At 40.6% G+C, this 17,883-nt stretch overlaps 1 protein-coding gene across 1 annotated transcript in view; it reads left to right on the forward strand.

The window, feature by feature from the left end:
- Positions 1 to 16,974, forward strand: part of LOC131046860 (replication factor C subunit 3) — a 125,636-nt gene extending 108,662 nt beyond the window's left edge. The window contains exon 9 of the mRNA XM_057980658.2: positions 16,218 to 16,974. Within this exon, the coding sequence (XP_057836641.1) occupies positions 16,218 to 16,317 (100 nt within the window). The 3' untranslated portion in view covers positions 16,318 to 16,974. The remainder of the gene's footprint in view (positions 1 to 16,217) is intronic.
- The last annotated feature ends 909 nt before the right edge of the window (positions 16,975 to 17,883 follow it).

The following is a 17,883-nucleotide window of genomic DNA, read 5'->3' on the forward strand; positions in this document are numbered from 1 at the left end:
CAGGAGTTTTGAATATGCAGGACTACCTCACAGAGGAGTGATCGGAAGAGGGCCCGGGGAAGTCAGAGTTTGTGATTCCTATGTTCATTTGCATCATCCTCCAGGAAGTAACTACAAGTTAGTCAATGATACCTTCACGATGAACATCACCAGGACATTGCAAGGCGGGATTCACAACCGGCTATCTCAAGATGCACAAGAGCTTGTAAAGAGGTACGATGCTTGGTTCATCCAATTTCAAAAGTTTACATATATTAGAGTTCATGGATGTCCTTCACCTCCCTATATGTTGCTAAGATATCCGACAGACAGAATTGTGTTACTTGAGGTAACTAGACAGTTGGCAGCTTATGCGAAGGCATTCAGACACAGACATGGAAATGGAGTTCTTATTCCTATCATACTATGAAATTCAGTTGAGGTATGTCCTAATGTTCCAGCCATGGATGATGCAGAAAGGGAGTTAGCTTTATATTCATTTTCATTCTTTGCCATGAGAGAGAGTTTCGATCCTTATGGGTATATAGAAGAGACAGTCGGAAGGAAATACAGACATGAACCTCAGATAGAGGATTTTGTGATGAATCTCTCAGATGATCTTGAAGTAAAAAGAAAGATGCATTCCAGATTGCCTTTAGACTTCATCAGGAAATGCAAAATTTATAGAGTGGTCGACCAAGCTCAGGACAGTGGCAGACATCTCCTATCATCTTATGACCGAGAAAGCAAAGCAGTGAGGCTAGATTGGAATGAACCTGAAATTTTGGATCTAGATACCTTGATGGCTCCAGTTTTGTCTTGTACTCGCAGATGGGTTGATATACAACATCAAAAGTTGAGAGAGCAGGGCATATCTATGACTTTTACTTTAGAGGAAAGGCCAAGTGAAGGAGGAGCAAGTGTGAGTGAAGGTAACCCTAATCCCAGAAACACAAGCGAAGGCAACCTTCGAAGCATAAGTGAAGGCAATCCTCATCCTAGAGGATTGAAAAGGAAAGAGAGACTTGAAAAAAGAGAATCCTCCAAGAAGAAGCAAGAGGCCAATAGAGATCGTTCATTCGGCACATCTTCTCGACAAGAGAAGAGGACACTTGAAATGGAGGAATCTATGGAATCAATGGTATAGAACGATAAACAGGAAGAAGGACAGGCACCTCAACGTTCGTCAAGTCAAGTCAATGAGTTACATGAAGACAAGAATGATGACGAAGCGACATCCCCTCTCAGAGAAGAAGAAACATTGCCTAAGGAGATACAAGTTAAAGAAACAAGATCTGCCATTCCAGATTGGTTAAAAGAAAGATTAACAAGGGTGATTGTGATTGAGGACGAGGATAATGTGATTGATTTAGAGAACCTTGTTGGAAATTCTCAGGAAGTGACAGAAAAGAGGAAAGCTACTAAGATGTCCAAGATGATCAGAGATGAGACAGGATCCAGGAAATTTCAGATAGCTACACCAGTAGTGGACAAGTATGAAGATGAAATCCTTGCAGAGGAATATGATGTAGAGACATTTGAGCTTGGTCCACTCACAGCCGAGTAGACATTGGATGATGCCACTAATTCATTTGAGGCACTTAAGGACAAGCTTAGAGAAGAAATGGAGAAGAATAGACAACTTGAGCGAGAGGTCAGTGCTTGGAGAGGCTACTTTAGCCATCTCAATCAGCCTTTGAGGCGTCAGGATCCAGCAGTATCTCCTGCGCAGGCACTTCCCTTTGAATCAATTGGTGAGGCAGAGAGAGTCAGGAGTTTGGTCCAGCTTATGAGCTCTTGGATTGACAAATCCCATACAGTTGCTATTGAATTTGCAACAAGAATGATGCAGACTATTCATTGGGCTATTCAGGTTCTTGAGAAAATCCACAACCTAGTGGTAACTGTAGTTGCTTTTGCTCATACTAAGGATGTTATCATTCCTGTCCTGCAAGTAATCAGACAAACATCAAGGAAGGTCCTAGCACAAGAAAAGATAATGGATGGAGGACCTCATAGTTTACTTCAATGGTCAACTTTACTCTAGATGAAGGAAGTCCTTTTTGAGGACATCAGTAACAAATGCAATCAAGTTGAAGAGATTATCCATCCGATCCAGGACAAAGTGTTTGAAGTATTATGTACTATTCTTGGCAGGAGGATTGCAGTTGAGACAGATGTGGATTTGCAAGAATTAGAAGATAGAGTCAAGGTCATCTTTTGCAAAGATGAAAATGTTATTACAGATGAGCAACGGGATCAGATGTTTGCTACCATGCTCTTGATTGAGAAAATCAAGGAACTTGAACCTGGATGGGACGCTGCTCTTCTCAAGGCTTTTGATCAAGTCATCCACTTAGAAGAACGAGTGAGGAATCTTCCCGAGATTCCAATTGCTGAGATCGAAGGAATCGTGTCTAGATTCATTGCATATGCTAAGAAAGAGCATTGGAAAGGGAATAAGATTCTAGAAAAAAGATTGTTATAGATGATGTGGCGCCTTAATTTTCATTGGTCTATGTCTCCTAGGTTTTTGTGCCAAATTTAATATTTGGCTATGCATTTAATATTGTTCAATAAAAAGGGGGCTATTTGTAATAAACCCTAATTAGGGTTTAGGTGTCCTAATCTTGGCCATTGATCTTCTTCTGATCTGGACCGTTCATTGTAATTGAGGATGCTATTTATACCCTCATTCATTTTCATTTTGATATAGAAATAGATAGAGAGAGAAAGCAATAAGAAATAGTTAGAGTTTTTTGAGAAGCAAGTTATTTTTGTAGCAAGATTGAGCTTTGAAGAAGGAATTTCAAACAATTGTTGTTCATGATGGCTTTGAGATCAATAAAATATTGAAATTATGGTGTTTTATTGCAATTCTTGTGGTTATCTTCATGGTTGTTTACTTTCTTGAATCATTCTCAGTCAAAGTAGTATTTAAGTTTGAAGGACTAAGTGTTGGGCTTGATCTTTGGTGAGATTCGTACTCCAAACCACTAGCTTCTTACTGATTGTAAGGACGCCTTGTGTGGTCGACTAGAAATATTTGGATTGCATAAACCTTCATTCATTATTGAGTCATTGATATGTACCTTCATGGTAGTACTTATGATTCTTGATGATTTGAAAAATCATTACTCACCTTAGAAGATCGCATCAGTTTCAGTAAAGTTGTAATTCCTTGGCGATACTGAAGTTGGTAGAATCTTGCCAAGATTAGTTCACGTTGGGTCATTCTTAGGATTAGATTAGAGTTTACCTCTTGCAAACCTTGCTCTTTTGATTTTTTTTGGGAATTCATTAGTATTAGGAAAATCTTGTTCCTGCAATTCGGATACGTAAGTCCCCTTGATGAAACAGCAATCACAACGACCACTGGTGCTTATCCACACGTAGAGACCCTACATAAAAGAACATTGGAGTCACCCTGATTGATCCTTTTTTGCGACATCTTCAGCAATCAGAGACTTTATTCAAGAGAGGATAAGGTGCCTTTGGGTATTTTATTCTGTGTATGATTGTGTACAAAATACACGTCAACAGGTAGGTACATAGAAGTTTGTGCCACCTCCCATGAGTTAGGTACATTGAATCTGGACATGCTGAGGTGGACCACACTGACTGGAGAAATGATGACTAGGATGCCAACTCGTCAGACACTTGGTTGATACTCAATTTGGTAATGTTGAGAAGTTAGCTTTAATTAACTCTTTTGAAACTATCTGCTTCTTCAACGAACCCTTGCTCTGACTTATTTTGTCTTTGATGTGCAAGATGATGATGTACCTCGCCTTGGAATGCTGGATTGGAAGAAGTTATTCTTGATGATGCTTGACCGAAGAAGACCGTTCTTGTCGATGCTAGACTGGAGGAGGTCGCCCTTATCCTTGCTTGATCTTCTTGGAGGAGACCGCCTTTGATCTGGCTTGATTTTCCAACTCCGAGATCTCCATTTGATGCCTACACAAAATATTAAAGTTAGTCTTTTGAGCATCAAACCTCAAAGCATGAAATTTAAGACCTTTCAAAGGTAAAACTTAAGATATTAATTTGAAAAAAGTCATGATAAATCAAGAACTATACATTTTCAAATTAATTATGAATGGAATTTGGATCTTCAAGACTTAGATTTTACAAAATTGCAATGGGATCACAATAAGTCTTGAATAAGAACTTCAAAAATGATTCTTCATACCTCCTCTTTGATTGCTTAACTACAAAACCTTGGCAAAAGATGAAAGAAAGCCGGATTTTGATGGACAAGCTTAGATTATAGTCCTCCCTTGGATGAATTACGCCTCCTCTAGCTTGGAAAAGAATAAACTCCACTAGCCTCTTCAAAAATCTGGAAATTCGCCTTCAAATACCTTCAAAACATCTGGAAATTATCCTCCAATCTAGCAAGAAATTTGCCTCTCCAATAGCCTTCAAGATGAATTTCGCCCTCCTTAGTCTCCACACTTAGTAGAAATTCGCTCCACTCCAGCTAGATTTCGCACCTTCAATTAGCTCTCCAAATTCGCACTTGAAAGGATGATTGAATGATTTGAATTGTGAAAAAACACCTCCAATATATAGAGCGCTCACCCCTTTGCTCCCTCTGGGCCGACTTGGCAAAAAGAGGTTAAAAATAAATAAATTTCCAAAAAAAAGGGGGGCCGACTTGGCAAAATAAGTGAAAATAAGGCCTTGTGCACTCCACATTTAATTTTAATTTAATAAAAATTAATTTTAAATGCCTTCACAATAAAAGTTCGATTTTTAAGGCCTAAAATCAATTTATTAAATGCCAAAATGTCTTTATTTAATGCCAATTTAATTTTAATTTTTTCAAATGCCCCAAAGTTAGCAAATTTTGGTGAATTTCAAGGAATGTCAACGTTCAATTAATGCAAAAAATGAAGGATATCATCAATTTCGCCTTGGACCCTTGGTGAAGGCCAAGAGCGATTTTTCAATCTAGACCTTGCATACCTCCTTTTTTCGGCCCAAAACTTCATCGAGACATTTAAATGGCATTTTTAACTCGAATTTTGAGTTTGATTTCATTTGATATTTAGGAGGAAAGTGTATTTATTCCTTTTTCGCCCTGGACCCTTAGAGAGGGTGAGGAGCGATTTTGCAAATTCAAGCTTATCCATCTTTTGTTAGTCCTCCAAATTTTCTTCAATGGGTAAAACATACCTCTACGCATCCATTCCAACCAAAAAATTGCTTTGACCTTGCAAGAAAAATGAACTTTTGAGAATTTCGCTCTGGGCCTTCAGAGAGGGTCAAGAGCACTTTTGCAAATTTAAGCTATTTTCTCTCACCTTTCCCTTTGAAATCACCTTGATAAAGAAGAACTTTCCTTTTTCATGCTATGAATAAATCTTTAAGCCCAACAAGTGATAAAATAATGTGTCTTTTAGAAAAATCGCTCTGGACCTTCAGTGAGGGTCAGGAGCGCCTTTTGTTTTTTGGGTTGATTTCCTCCTTTGTTGACCACTCAAATTATATTCAACGGATAGAACATGCTTTCCTTCATCTCTTCCAATCATAAAATCACTTTGATCTTGCAAGAACAGTGCAAATTTGAAAATCAAGCTTCGGACCTTCAGTGAGGGTCAGGAGCGCTTTGTGCCATCATGATCAAATTGTTTCACTTTTCATCTCGAAATTCCTTGGCTAAGGAGAATGTTATCTTGTTTCACGCCATGAATAAGAGTTCCAGTCCAAAGGTCTAAAAATGTGTATATAAAGAATTTCGCCCTAGACCCTTGGTGAGGGACAGGAGCGAAATTACCCTTCTAGGCGAAACTCCATCACTTCATTGTCTTTAATCAAGTCTGGATGCTCTATCACGTTCATTTCGTCCTCCACCATGCCTTTGATGTTTCAATTTGACCAAACAAGATCAGGAATGACTCAAATAAGCCTTTTCGCCCTGGACCCTTGGAGAGGGACAGGAGCAATTTTGATGATTCCAACAAAATCCTTCATCATCTCGAGCTAAAACTCTTTTAGGCGGGTGGAGAAAGTCACTTGTTTTCCAATCATATCCAACACTTGGTCCTTTTTCACTGCCAGATGAGAGAATTCAAAATTTCGCCCTGGGCCCTCAGCAAGGGACAGGAGCGATTTTTCCCTTAACCTCAAAATTCACCATTTTCATGCCTTCAAAATCTTCAGAAGCATCAAGTCACGTCCAATCATCTCTCCTGGAGACCCTGCACAAAACAAAATAGAAAAGTCAGTGACAAATATGCATTAAATAACATTTTCGCCCTGGACCCTGAGCAAGGGACAGGAGCGATTTCATCCTTAATGGCTAATCCATCCAAAATTTAAGTCTCCAATTACTTCACAAGGCAGAGTTAGGTCCTCTTCAAGGCCAGGAACCAATTAGCAAGCCTTCTCAAAACAAGAAATTGCACTTAGAATGAATTTCACCCTGGGCCCTTAGCAAGGGACAGGAGCGATTTCTCTGTTTCAGGCATCATCTTACCTCCAAAATTTGATCAAAATTTACCTAGGCAAGGACACACAATTTCACCTCCAAAATGCTAACACTTAGACAAAATTTGGATTTTACCCCAAAAACCTTGAATCTAGACCTAACCTAAGACCTATTTGACTTTCCTGACAAGCTTACCCTGTAGTCTCAATTTCAATCCTCGGGAGGACGCTTAACAACCTTCAAAATTTGCTTGGACTCAGCTTGAAAAACATTCAAAAGAAACCCCTATGGCTTAGCCTTAGCCCAAACAGACAACTCACTCACTCAAAACCCTAAAAGCAGAGAGAAGAACAGGCAAAACAAAAGCGAAAAAGAGGGGGTCCCCATTCTAATGGGGCGATGTGTGAAATGGTCACAACAGGGCGCTGCCCCTAGACCCCCACAAGGGGTGCTGCCCCTTGATCCTACTGGTGGTGTTGCCCCCAGACCCTCGGGCCCCATCTGATTTGCCAAGTACACCACACGTCAAGGTTATCCAACCCAAGTCATTGTGTCAAGTCTTGTTATTAGTCTTTCCAAATATTACTTGATGTTTACTTGTCATCTAGAAGACGTCTTTTTCTTTTGGGGGGGATGATTTAGTCGGCATAAAATGCCTATTGTTATGTTTGATCATATTTGTTATCTACCAATGTATTAATTGTTTGTGTTAAGTGGGTTGTCACTCTCAAGTAGTTATGTGGCCATTGGTTGACGATTGTGTTCCTCTCGGCAACCATTGGGTACTTTTTCACATATTGTGTACTGCCAAGGGAGGTAGTACGGTATAGTCAGATCTATTATAGTCCTTGGCCAACCGTCTCTGGTCTTCTCTGTAATAATTTCATGTTCAAATAAAGATATATTTTATTTTACTGATGTGTCTGGTATGCGTTGTCATGTATATTATTATTTCCTGTTTTTGATTTATCAGATATAGCGGTAGACACACAACTAACTAGCATCCTAACGGAGAAGACCATAACTTGCATTGGATTTACACGGTGACATTCAATCGTGATGACAAATGGGGAAAATGTATAAACATTGAGTTTTATATAGGTTGAAAATGGTGAAAAATTTAACATACAACCCATTGCATAACATTTGAAATAGCTAATAGGTTGAAGTTTGAGGGTTGATATAATAAATCATCTAATATCTGATTATAAATGATAAAAAATACATCAAAACAGTGGCAATTTCTTTGACATCTAAAATGCTAAAATATCTCGCAAATGTTAGAATGTTAGGTTTTAGGTGTATTGTATACCTTGCAAGCCTTGTAAGTATTTTAATAGGTTGTAATTTTTGGCTCTCATTGAATGGGCTTCACAGTTGGAGGAATTCATGAGATTTCCTAAATGACACAACTCTCCACTAAGCCACTTCAAAAGTTTGGTATAGCATGTAAGTTACTTTGTAAGAGCATGATGTAGCGAATTACAAGTAGAGATGTAATAGAATCCAGGATGAAAAAGGATTTACATGTAAGTTGGAATGACTCTTGGGAGTTCAAGAGCCATAACTTGAACCTTCTCCTTGCTTTCTGACAAGTGGATATTCCATCTTAAAGCTCTTTACTCTATATATTAAGTGTTGGCATTGGAAAAATGTAGGGAAGACTTTGTGTAGGAAGATGCTGACAGAATGCTTGTGGAACTCCTTCAGAATCTGGGCTTAGAACATATGAGGTGTATGTAAACATCTCATTATATTTGTGATCTCTTAGCTGATTTGATATAGTGAGCGGTACAGATTTGAGGCTGGGTATTATTAACTCGAAAGTGTTTTCTCGGTATAATTTTTAAGTTATGTTTGTATGCTAGTTTTGGTTTTTTCTTTTTTTTTTATTATCTTCATTTAGTTTCCTGTCATTTGGATTGAACATATTTACGTTTCCATTGAATATGAAATTTATTCCAGTTGCAGGTTTCTGCATTTGATTTCTGGTTTTACTTTTGAATATTGAATGCCTGAAATTTCTTACAGCAAATAACAAAGGAGGTGTAAAGCAATTTTGGCAAATGCTTATATTTGTTGTATTGACAATTCTCTATCCGTAATTTCTGTGTTAAAAGGCTGCCTAAATGCTCAAAATAGTACATGACAATATTGCCATTTATGGGATCCTTTGGCTAATGCCTGAAATTCCTTACAGCAAATAACAAAGGAGGTGTAAAAAAAGTTTGGCTAATTGCTTATATTTGTGGTGTTGACAATGCTCTATCCATAAGTTCTACGTGTTGAAAGGCTGCCTAAATGCTCAAAATTGTACATGACAATTGTTTGACACATACGGGTAAATGATTAAACGTAGAAAGTAAATGCACAGAACATAATTGAAATATATTACAGAACCAGTTTATGTATTAATTCAACAGTCCATGTATATCAAGTGCTTATAACATTAAACCCAGATACAACTATCATGATGATACTAAGAAGGAAAGGTATGCAATATATAATACCCGAAGGGGTGCGACTGCCCTTCAGGACGACGAACTAACTGACTGTCGTAACTCATTATTACCGACGACAACATAAACATAATATGACAACATAACATAATGATTATTCTCGGCAACATCATTGCCCCCCAAAAAAGAAGTCATCTCCGGACAACTTAATACAAAATAGAGATGACATTAAACAGAACCAAGGTAGAGAACTGCAAAAACAGCTGATGCCAGTCGAGCCCGAAACTTATACACCTGCTGTGTCCTCACTTGAAAACCCTTTTCTACTACCATCCGATGCTCAAATGCGGATGTCACCATTATTGCTTCCGCAAGGAGTTCTTTTTTTCCCTCGACATCATAGTCCTCTTGTGCCTAAACCAAACTTGTTTGCAAAACACATTTTTTAGTCTCAGCCTCCACCAACTGCTACTCAAATGATACTATCTCCCTAGCCAATTTGTCCTCGATAGCCACCCGTGCTGCCCTCTCGAAATCCAAGACCTATGTACGCTGAGCTGAGTCTCCCGCTACTACTGCCTCCAACCTGGTGGTCAGCTCCTCTCGAGCCCTTGTGCATCCACCAAGGCAACCTCACATCCAGCCGAGACATACTCCGAGTTCCTCAAAGCGTACCATTCATGCTTGGAAATGGTCACAACCTTCTGGCACAAAGGCTAGGAGGCGCCTCAAATCCTCCATCACACTCCCCAAAGGCTGATAACTGAATTGACTAACTCTCTGGTGTTGTATGACTTCGCATTCTTGCAATGCCTTCCCTCAAACTTTGTTCGTTCGCAACCTCCAAATCCGTCTCCCTCTACGGCTTATGGCTTCCTTGCCAATGCTTAGCTTAAGGCTTCTTTCTCATAGTACAGAACAACTCCAACACTTACCGTGACTTCTCGGATGCCAAAAACCTACTTCTCCACTCTAATTTTTCAGTGTCCTTGCTCCATCGAATGATTTTAAATTTGGTCGTCGTTTTTTTTTGTTCTTTTTTTTTCTTCATGTGCTAGCACCACTATTTATCCCTGTCGTGCCATGGTATTTTCCCTTTCACCCTCTTTTAAACCGCTGCCACCATGCTCCTTCAGGCCTATGGACTGTAATGTCCCGAGCCCGTACAAAGGTTATCTGTCGAACGATGGAGTGAACCCGTACGGTGGCTGAGCCGTACGGCGATTGGGGTCACCCGAAGCTTGGTGTTGTTCGGTGATTGGTCTCTCGTACGGTGGCTGGGAAGGTCATACGATGGATGAATACCTGTCGAGTTCCACCCTAGGCCAGTGACTTCGGCGATGGTGGTGCACCATACGGGGTCCCACCACACGATGGTGCACCGTACAATGTCCCACCACACGATGGTCGACCGTGGTGGTTCCATTGTACGGTGTCCCACCGTATGGTGGTCTCTCATGGTGGTTCCACTGTGGCCATCGATTTTTTTTTAATTACTTTTTAATTTATTTATTTTTTCATTTTTTTCAATTTCCTAATCTAATTGTCGAGAGTCTTCGGCTCGGGTCCCATGCCTCTGGGATCGCCCTTCATCCTTCTCGGTTTGCCTCGCTCGAGAGTCTCCCGCTTTTGTCCTGTGCCTCTCAAGTCGCCTACCCGGCCTCTTGAGTCCCCTTCCATCCTCTCAGGTCCCCCTCCGAACTCTCGGGTGTCCTTGCGGCCTCTCGAGTCCCCTACGTGCTTCTCGTGGTAGGGTTTCAATTTGGACCCATTGATGGCAAGTCTATTTTCAATGGCCATCTAAAGACCTGGAACCATAAATTCTATAGGAACTACGGTCTCCTTCCCGTACATAAGAAGAAGAAGAAGAAGAATAAGGATATTGAAGGCTGCGGCCTTCCTCACAGGGTTCCAATTGTTGTCGATACGAATGATCTTGGGATTATCTTCGTCACCGAGGTTTGGGGCATCTCCCTTCCAATATTCTCTATATTCCGGCAGGTACACCTCCTCTGTTACTTGCTTTGGTTCCTCTACTTCGAGCCTGTAGCTCTGGAACATTTCGTAATCCTCCATCTGCCAGTGGAAGAGCCCGTTCAATGACCCCGTCTCATCCTCGGAGCACTCTCCTAGTTTGAGAATCCCTTCGTCGTTGAGCTCCCTGTAGCCTCGTCCTTCGTCCCCCAGGTCGCCTTCTCCTTCACCCTCTAATTCCAAAGATGATGTCAGTTCCTCACTAACCAACTGCGTCCCAAGGTCTATGATAAACTTCCTTCCTCCATTCTCCATAGACAAAGTGTTCTTCTTCCAGTTGTGGGTGGCCTTGGCTGCCACCAGCCACCCTCTCCCTAAGATCGCATCATATCCTTTTTTCTTTAGTGGGATTACCACGAAGTCCAATATGAAGGGTTGCATCCCGATGGTAACTTGCTGGCCCATCAGTGTCCCGTTGGGTTTGATTCCATGCTGATTTGCTCCCAGCAGATTGAATGTAGATCACCACAGCGTCAGCTTCCGCCAAGTTTCTTCTGGAAGAACATTCACTCTTGATCCACCATCGACGATGGTATCGGTTAGAATGGTGCCAAGGATACCCATCTCCACAATGGTCGGGTTCCTTCCAGTGTTAACTGCCAGTAGCATGGGGTCTATTGCAGACCCCCCCAAAAACATCCGTGCGGTGGTTGGTATTGGTGCGTGGTTGGGAGAGATTATTCAGCAACGCCGTTCATAATTGAGGCATCGTCTGGAGGAGATTGTGTACCTTCACAGGCATCTCCAATTTTAAAATTTGATTTAGTATAGCATCCTCCACCTTCGGTCGATTGGAAGTACCCGCCGTACCCTTCACCTTTGCCCTCTCTCGTATCTCTTTCTCAATTTCTTCCCGTGCTTCTTGTACCCTTCTCTTCTCCATCTCTGGGTCTGGGCACGTTGCTTGTCTGACTTGGGCACGGGTTACGGCCAGCACTTCCTCTTCTTTGGTTTCCTCGATATTGAGCAAGTTGACGCCAGACTTCGGGCAGGTGGTGTCTTCATGGTCTCCCGGTCCGCACCACTTGCACAAATATTGTGTGGCCTCTCCCTTCGGGCAGTCTCGGGCGAAGTGCCCTCACTGGCTGCACGCTCTGCATTGTATCATCGGTCGGCCTTTGGAGTCGTATTGGATCTGGCTCCTTGTATTGTTATTATTGTTGTTTCGTCCTCCCCACCAGTTATCTCGATAGCCTCCCGATGTTGCGTTGTTTTTCGCCTAGGAGCTGCCGGTACCGCCCGACGTAGTTGGTTGTTCCTGCGTAAGCAATACTTGTTGGTTTCGTGTTTTCATGTTGTACGAGCATTCCCTGGTGGGATGCCCCATCAACTGGCATATATCACAATAGGCTTTCTTTGGGCAGTAACCTTTCGTGTGGCCGTTCGTCTTACAATCCGTGCACCAAAGCTCCCCTTCGTCAGTCTTGCTCGGACCTCCCTTCATAACCTTCAGCTCTTTCATCATCCTCAGCATGTCCTTCTGCAAGGCTTGCACCTTTTTGCCGGACTCGCCATCGTTGCTACTTCCCTTAGAAGAGTCATCATCCTTGGACGAGCTATCCTTCTTCTTTTTCTTCTTGGATGTCTTGGTCTCTCTCTCGAGATCCATCGCTCTATTATATGCATCTTCGTACGAGGTTGGTGGAACAATTTTCATCTTCCTCCGGAGGGAGTGTTTCAGTCCCTCCACGAACCATCTCTTTTTCAAACCATCTGCTGGTTGACTCTCCATTTTCCCCAATAGTTCCTTGAGCTGCCGACTATAGGCTCGGACCGTCTCGTTCTTGTTTTGCTTTGTGCCATAGATTTCGGCTACCATTTCATTGTCATCTCTAAGGAGGCGAAACTCTATCTCGAACTCCTTCAAGTTGGGCCATGTGCCGACTTTGGTCTTATCCGTATCGGAGTACCAATCGATGGCCACTCCCCTTAAGGTTGCTAGAAATTGTGTTACCCATTCGTCCAGGTCGATAACACAGTTCGCTAACCATATGGTTTCGCAAGTGCGGCAATGGCGGACGGGATCTTCCTTCCCGTCGCCGTTGAACTTCGATAGCTTCTGCTTACTTGCCATCCCACCGCTGGGTCTAGCTCCTCTGGTGCCTTGTGTGCTTGTACCTGGTGATCCTCCGCCTCCGCCTCCTGCACCTAACCCTCCACTCGTGGGTCCTCCAGAGAAGGTTGTTGACCCCGAACCGAACAAATTGCCTCCCGTACAGTACCCTTGTGCTCCCCCGGCACTGTCGGCTGTACCGTCACCTTTGGTCATCTCCCTCCGGTTGTCCTCCAAAATGGACAAGTTCTTTAGTAGGTCTCTGGTAGCATCGATCAGGTTTAGACTTCGCCTTGTTTGTTCCACCAACTCTTCGCGACTTCTTACCCTACGGTGGTATTCTGGCGAACTGTAGAGTTCTCCTTCGACACCCTCTGTGACTCCTAGGTTCCCTTCGGGCAACCCTACGACAGTGTAGAGAGTGTAATTCTCTCTGTCTATCTCTGCCTCCGCAACCTTCGTGACACCTCCTAGGTTCCCTTCGAGCAACCCCTCAATCGGTCGTCCCTCGGCAAGTTGCCTTAGCCTACGCCTTTGTTCTATTTGTTGTCTGAGATTCAACGCTCTTTGTGCCACTTCCCATTCGTCACTTTGTATCTTTTTATTTTTGTCCTTATTTAGTATATTGGGCATAAATCACTTCCGTACATAGCAAGCACACACCATGTACACAAAAAAAAACTTTTATTATTTTCCCTTTTGGCCACAATTTATGTCAACATTGTGCCAGGATTACTACAAGGTTCAATTTCCCCTTCACCTCTTGCCATCACACTCTGCGTCCCAACGACAATTGTTTTCTTCGTACTGTCGGAGGACTTGTTGGCGTCACTCCTCACGGGCAATCTCCTCCAGGCGGGTTCGCTGTGCCAGTGATGCCTGTGCAAGCAACTAGGGGAGGTGGTTCATCAATCGATTCATTGTGGGGCTAACTTCCAATGCAGTCCACACGACACTTGTTGGGACTTCAGCCTCCGTGGCCTCTCTTCGGACGTAGGTCTTGATGGCTGCCTGAAGCAGGATTGAGAATTCCCTCGTTGCAGTGTCCTCTCTGTCGTAGAGTTCCGTTTGTGCGTCGTCGGCCTCTCGGTTAATCTCACCGACAGTTAGGCCCATTGTGTCCGTATGCCATCCACTCCTTCCTTTCCCAAGTATGTTTAGGCAACGGCGCCAAATGTTTGCCACATACGAGTAAACGATTAAATGCAGAAAGTAAATGCACAGAACATAATTGAAATATATTAAAGAACCAATTTCTGTATTAATTCAATAGTCCATGTACATCAAGTGCTTATAACATTAAACCTAGATACGACTATCATGATGATACTAAGAAGGAAAGGTATGCAATATATAATACCCGAAGGGGTGCGACCAACCGTCTTGTCCAATTGCCCTTCGGGACGACTAACTAACTGACTACCAAACTCATTATTACCGACGACAACATAAACATAATATGACAACATAACATAATGATTATTCCCAGCAACAACAATATTGTACTTTTTTGGGATCCTTTGGCTGATATAACATGCTCGATTATACATGTAGTTAATTGTTGTTCATAAGTAGAATGTAATGTCCCCTCTTCATTAGACAATCCCTAGGAGTTAGAGATTAGCCTATTCCTACATTCCCGTAGGCTAATCTGGTGAAAAGGGATGTGTTCTTGGCATAAGGTGTTTTTATGAGGATTATATTGAATTATTATAATATTATTTTATATAGTTACTTTTTATTAATATAACAAATAATTATAAGGTGACTTTATGAGATAAAATTAAATCTTAAAAGGAAGGGGAAGGAAAATCATAAAAGTTAAAGTTATTAAAATAACTTGCTAGGCATATGTGGACGGTCCCTTATGGACTTCAAATTTCATTTTATTTCCCCTTATTTGGGCGTTGGTTTCCACAAGTGGTTTGCAAGTTAAGACTCTCGTAATAGTTCATTTTGGGGTATTATGTGATTTTTCTGAAGAACTGAGTTTCATTGCAGCTCGCACAGCTTAAGCCAGATATTCTCTTAGGATGAAACCCCTTGGAGAATTGTGAATTGGACGAAAACCCAGTTCACTAATGAGGGGAATCTAATTTAGTAATTTAGAATTCCTGATTGTGCTTAATTGGGTCGAGTTTAGACATTTTGTAGCCACAAATTTCCAGGTTTATCATCTCATTTAGGGTTGAAGGTTCCAGGTTGCCAGAATCGATCAAAGAGGAGTCGAGGATTTCTAGAACTTTTGGTCCAGACTTCATGTATTAATCCATTGGGGCTGTCAGCTTTCACTCCAAAATCCATCACCTGCCTTGAGCAAGGAATTATAAATTATTAGGGTAGAAAAGAGCAAGGTTATTTAATTTTTATTTTGATCAAATATAGAAGTAATACTTAAAGACACAAATAGCTTGGTTGTTTGATAGCTTTTGTAGACCTTAATGGTTTTGAGGAACAGTAAAAAATTGTTGCATCATCTTCTACATTTGGGGTAATGTTGGAATTCCAGTACATAAAGTGACTTTCATTGGAAACATGCTTGGAAATCTACGTTTCAATGCTCAAGGTCGGTCCTTAACATTTGCTTATTCACATTATCTGGAAAATGCATTATTCATAATGCCGGACAGCCCTTTATTTGGAAAACAATAATATATCCTGGATATCATAATCTTTGTGATTGTGTGAGTGGGTTAACTTTGCTGTAGAAAGTGTCATAATTTGGATTGCATTTTTTAATAAACTGAGGGGCATGTTATTCTATGTTGATGTCTGAAAGCTTGAGGATGGTTCCATTTTGAGCACCCTGGGGGTCTACTTGAGAGCTGAACTTGGTAATTACTTTATGCAAGTGAACACGTGCTAAGTAGGTGCGATCTGTAGTCCTGTGTAATTTGTTGCCTCTATTAATTTGAAGATATTTTTTAATTTTCATTTTCTGCATCATGTTGTTCACTTTTATGCAATTTTATAGAGTACTCTTTTGTAACTTTAGAAATGAAATCTTCTTTCTTTTCTTCTATGTAATATCAAAATGCCCCGAAACAATTCATTCCACTGTATTGAAGAATGCAGTTATCTGATGAATAGCTTTCTAACTTGCATTTTCCTTTTTTCTCTATATGCTGACATTTCCAAAATCACCCTGTTGTACTCTGCATATATTCCAGATGCCAGTTGAATGATTTTGTCCATTTCTTCAATATTTGGACAAACTTAATTATTTATTTCTGCCTCTGGTCATTGATTGCAGGTATAGGTTGGCTTTTGGAACAAATGAAAAACTACAACTTGGATCTCTTATAAGTGCATTTACGCATACTCGTGCTGCATTGGTTGCAGCTGCTAAGTAAGTCATCAAATAGTTTCTTTCCAGCTGCCAAAACTGGAAAAAAAGACAAAGCAGCACAAGATATCCCATTGGCAGGTGTATGTTGTAAAATTCTCTTTCTAGAATTTGAATATAAAATGTATTATAGATGAAGCGACAAGTGACAAGCACAGCAATAACCCTTTCACTAGCTCATTTTGTGACACAAAAGATAAAGCAATACCTTGGAATTGCTATAGATAATGGATACAATTTAAGGTTTTGCTGTATGGAGTATCTATGATTGAGTTCAATGCTGCCAAGCTTGTAGCATTAGTTCCAGACTATTGAGTATTAGGTGTCATTCCTCATGCTGAGGTGAGATGCTTTCTGCTCATGAGCAGAATCAGTTCAGAACATTTGAAAGCTGGTTAGCATTCTACACGTTGAGGATATAAGCACTTTGTTCAGGAGCAGAATTGGCATGAAATCTGATTGGTTGGAAGTTAATGGGGCATCTCTATATTCTTTTGCGCAGAAAGGCTTCCTGATATTTATCCACATTTTTGATAGACCCGTTCAGGTTTTGAATTTAAGATATAAAACATTTTGGATATTTATGGCCGAAATCTTGAAGTTGCTTACTTTCGTATGAATCTTAATATATTGCAGTGATAGATGGCACTAGATTTTGATCTTACGGGTGTTTATCATATACTGATAATATCTAAATGTGTTATATTGTTGTATTGGTTAGATGAAATTTATGCCCTTGGACTATTTTTAACGTGTCTTTCATTTTACGAAGTCACTTACAAGTAAAATCTATAAAATTACTGTATCTTCTTCAAATCTATAAGCTGTAATATTGGCAGCATGCAAAACTTGAATTAAAACCAAGCAAATAGTGATTATTGTTAAAATTCGAGCTGAATATGATGTGGAATAACCATTGATGAAATCAGAGTCTTGGATTTCTCAATAATAGTAAGGAAATATAATCACTAATTTTCTTGGATTTCTCAATAATAGTAAGGAAATATAATCACTAATTTTCAATCATATTAATATAAGATTGTCAAATTTAAGTATTTTGACCTTTTTTTGGTCCCTATCCAGTGTAGGGTGAGGGCTCTCCCCTATCCACTTGCCCTCTTTACTCCCCTCCTATTATTTTTTGGTTAAGCCTCATTACTACTTTAGATTGTTACATAGTAGCAAATGTAAAAAAAAAAGGATTATTTATCGTCTTGATTATGTAGATTTTTATGGTCATTTCTATCAATGGTATTGATCGGTTGGGTCATCATAAGTGTAATGAATTGATGAATACACCTTTTTAAGTAAAGTATGGATCTATGGATACGTGCACGATACTTCTAGCAGGTAGTAGCATTTGAACTCAACCTATCCTACGCACTGTATGTTTTCCATACAATTCTTAGTCAGGAGATTTTGGCATGCTAATAAAATACTTTAGCATGTGTATTGAAATGAAATGAAGTAGGCATGCTAATAAAATGCCTAACCATGTGTATTGAAATGAAATGCAAGAAGTATATATTGAAAATATGCTTATTGATATGGGTGATATTAATTAGTAGTGATA

This window comes from Cryptomeria japonica, chromosome 9 (genome assembly GCF_030272615.1).
Source record: "Cryptomeria japonica chromosome 9, Sugi_1.0, whole genome shotgun sequence".
Taxonomy (NCBI): domain Eukaryota; kingdom Viridiplantae; phylum Streptophyta; class Pinopsida; order Cupressales; family Cupressaceae; genus Cryptomeria; species Cryptomeria japonica.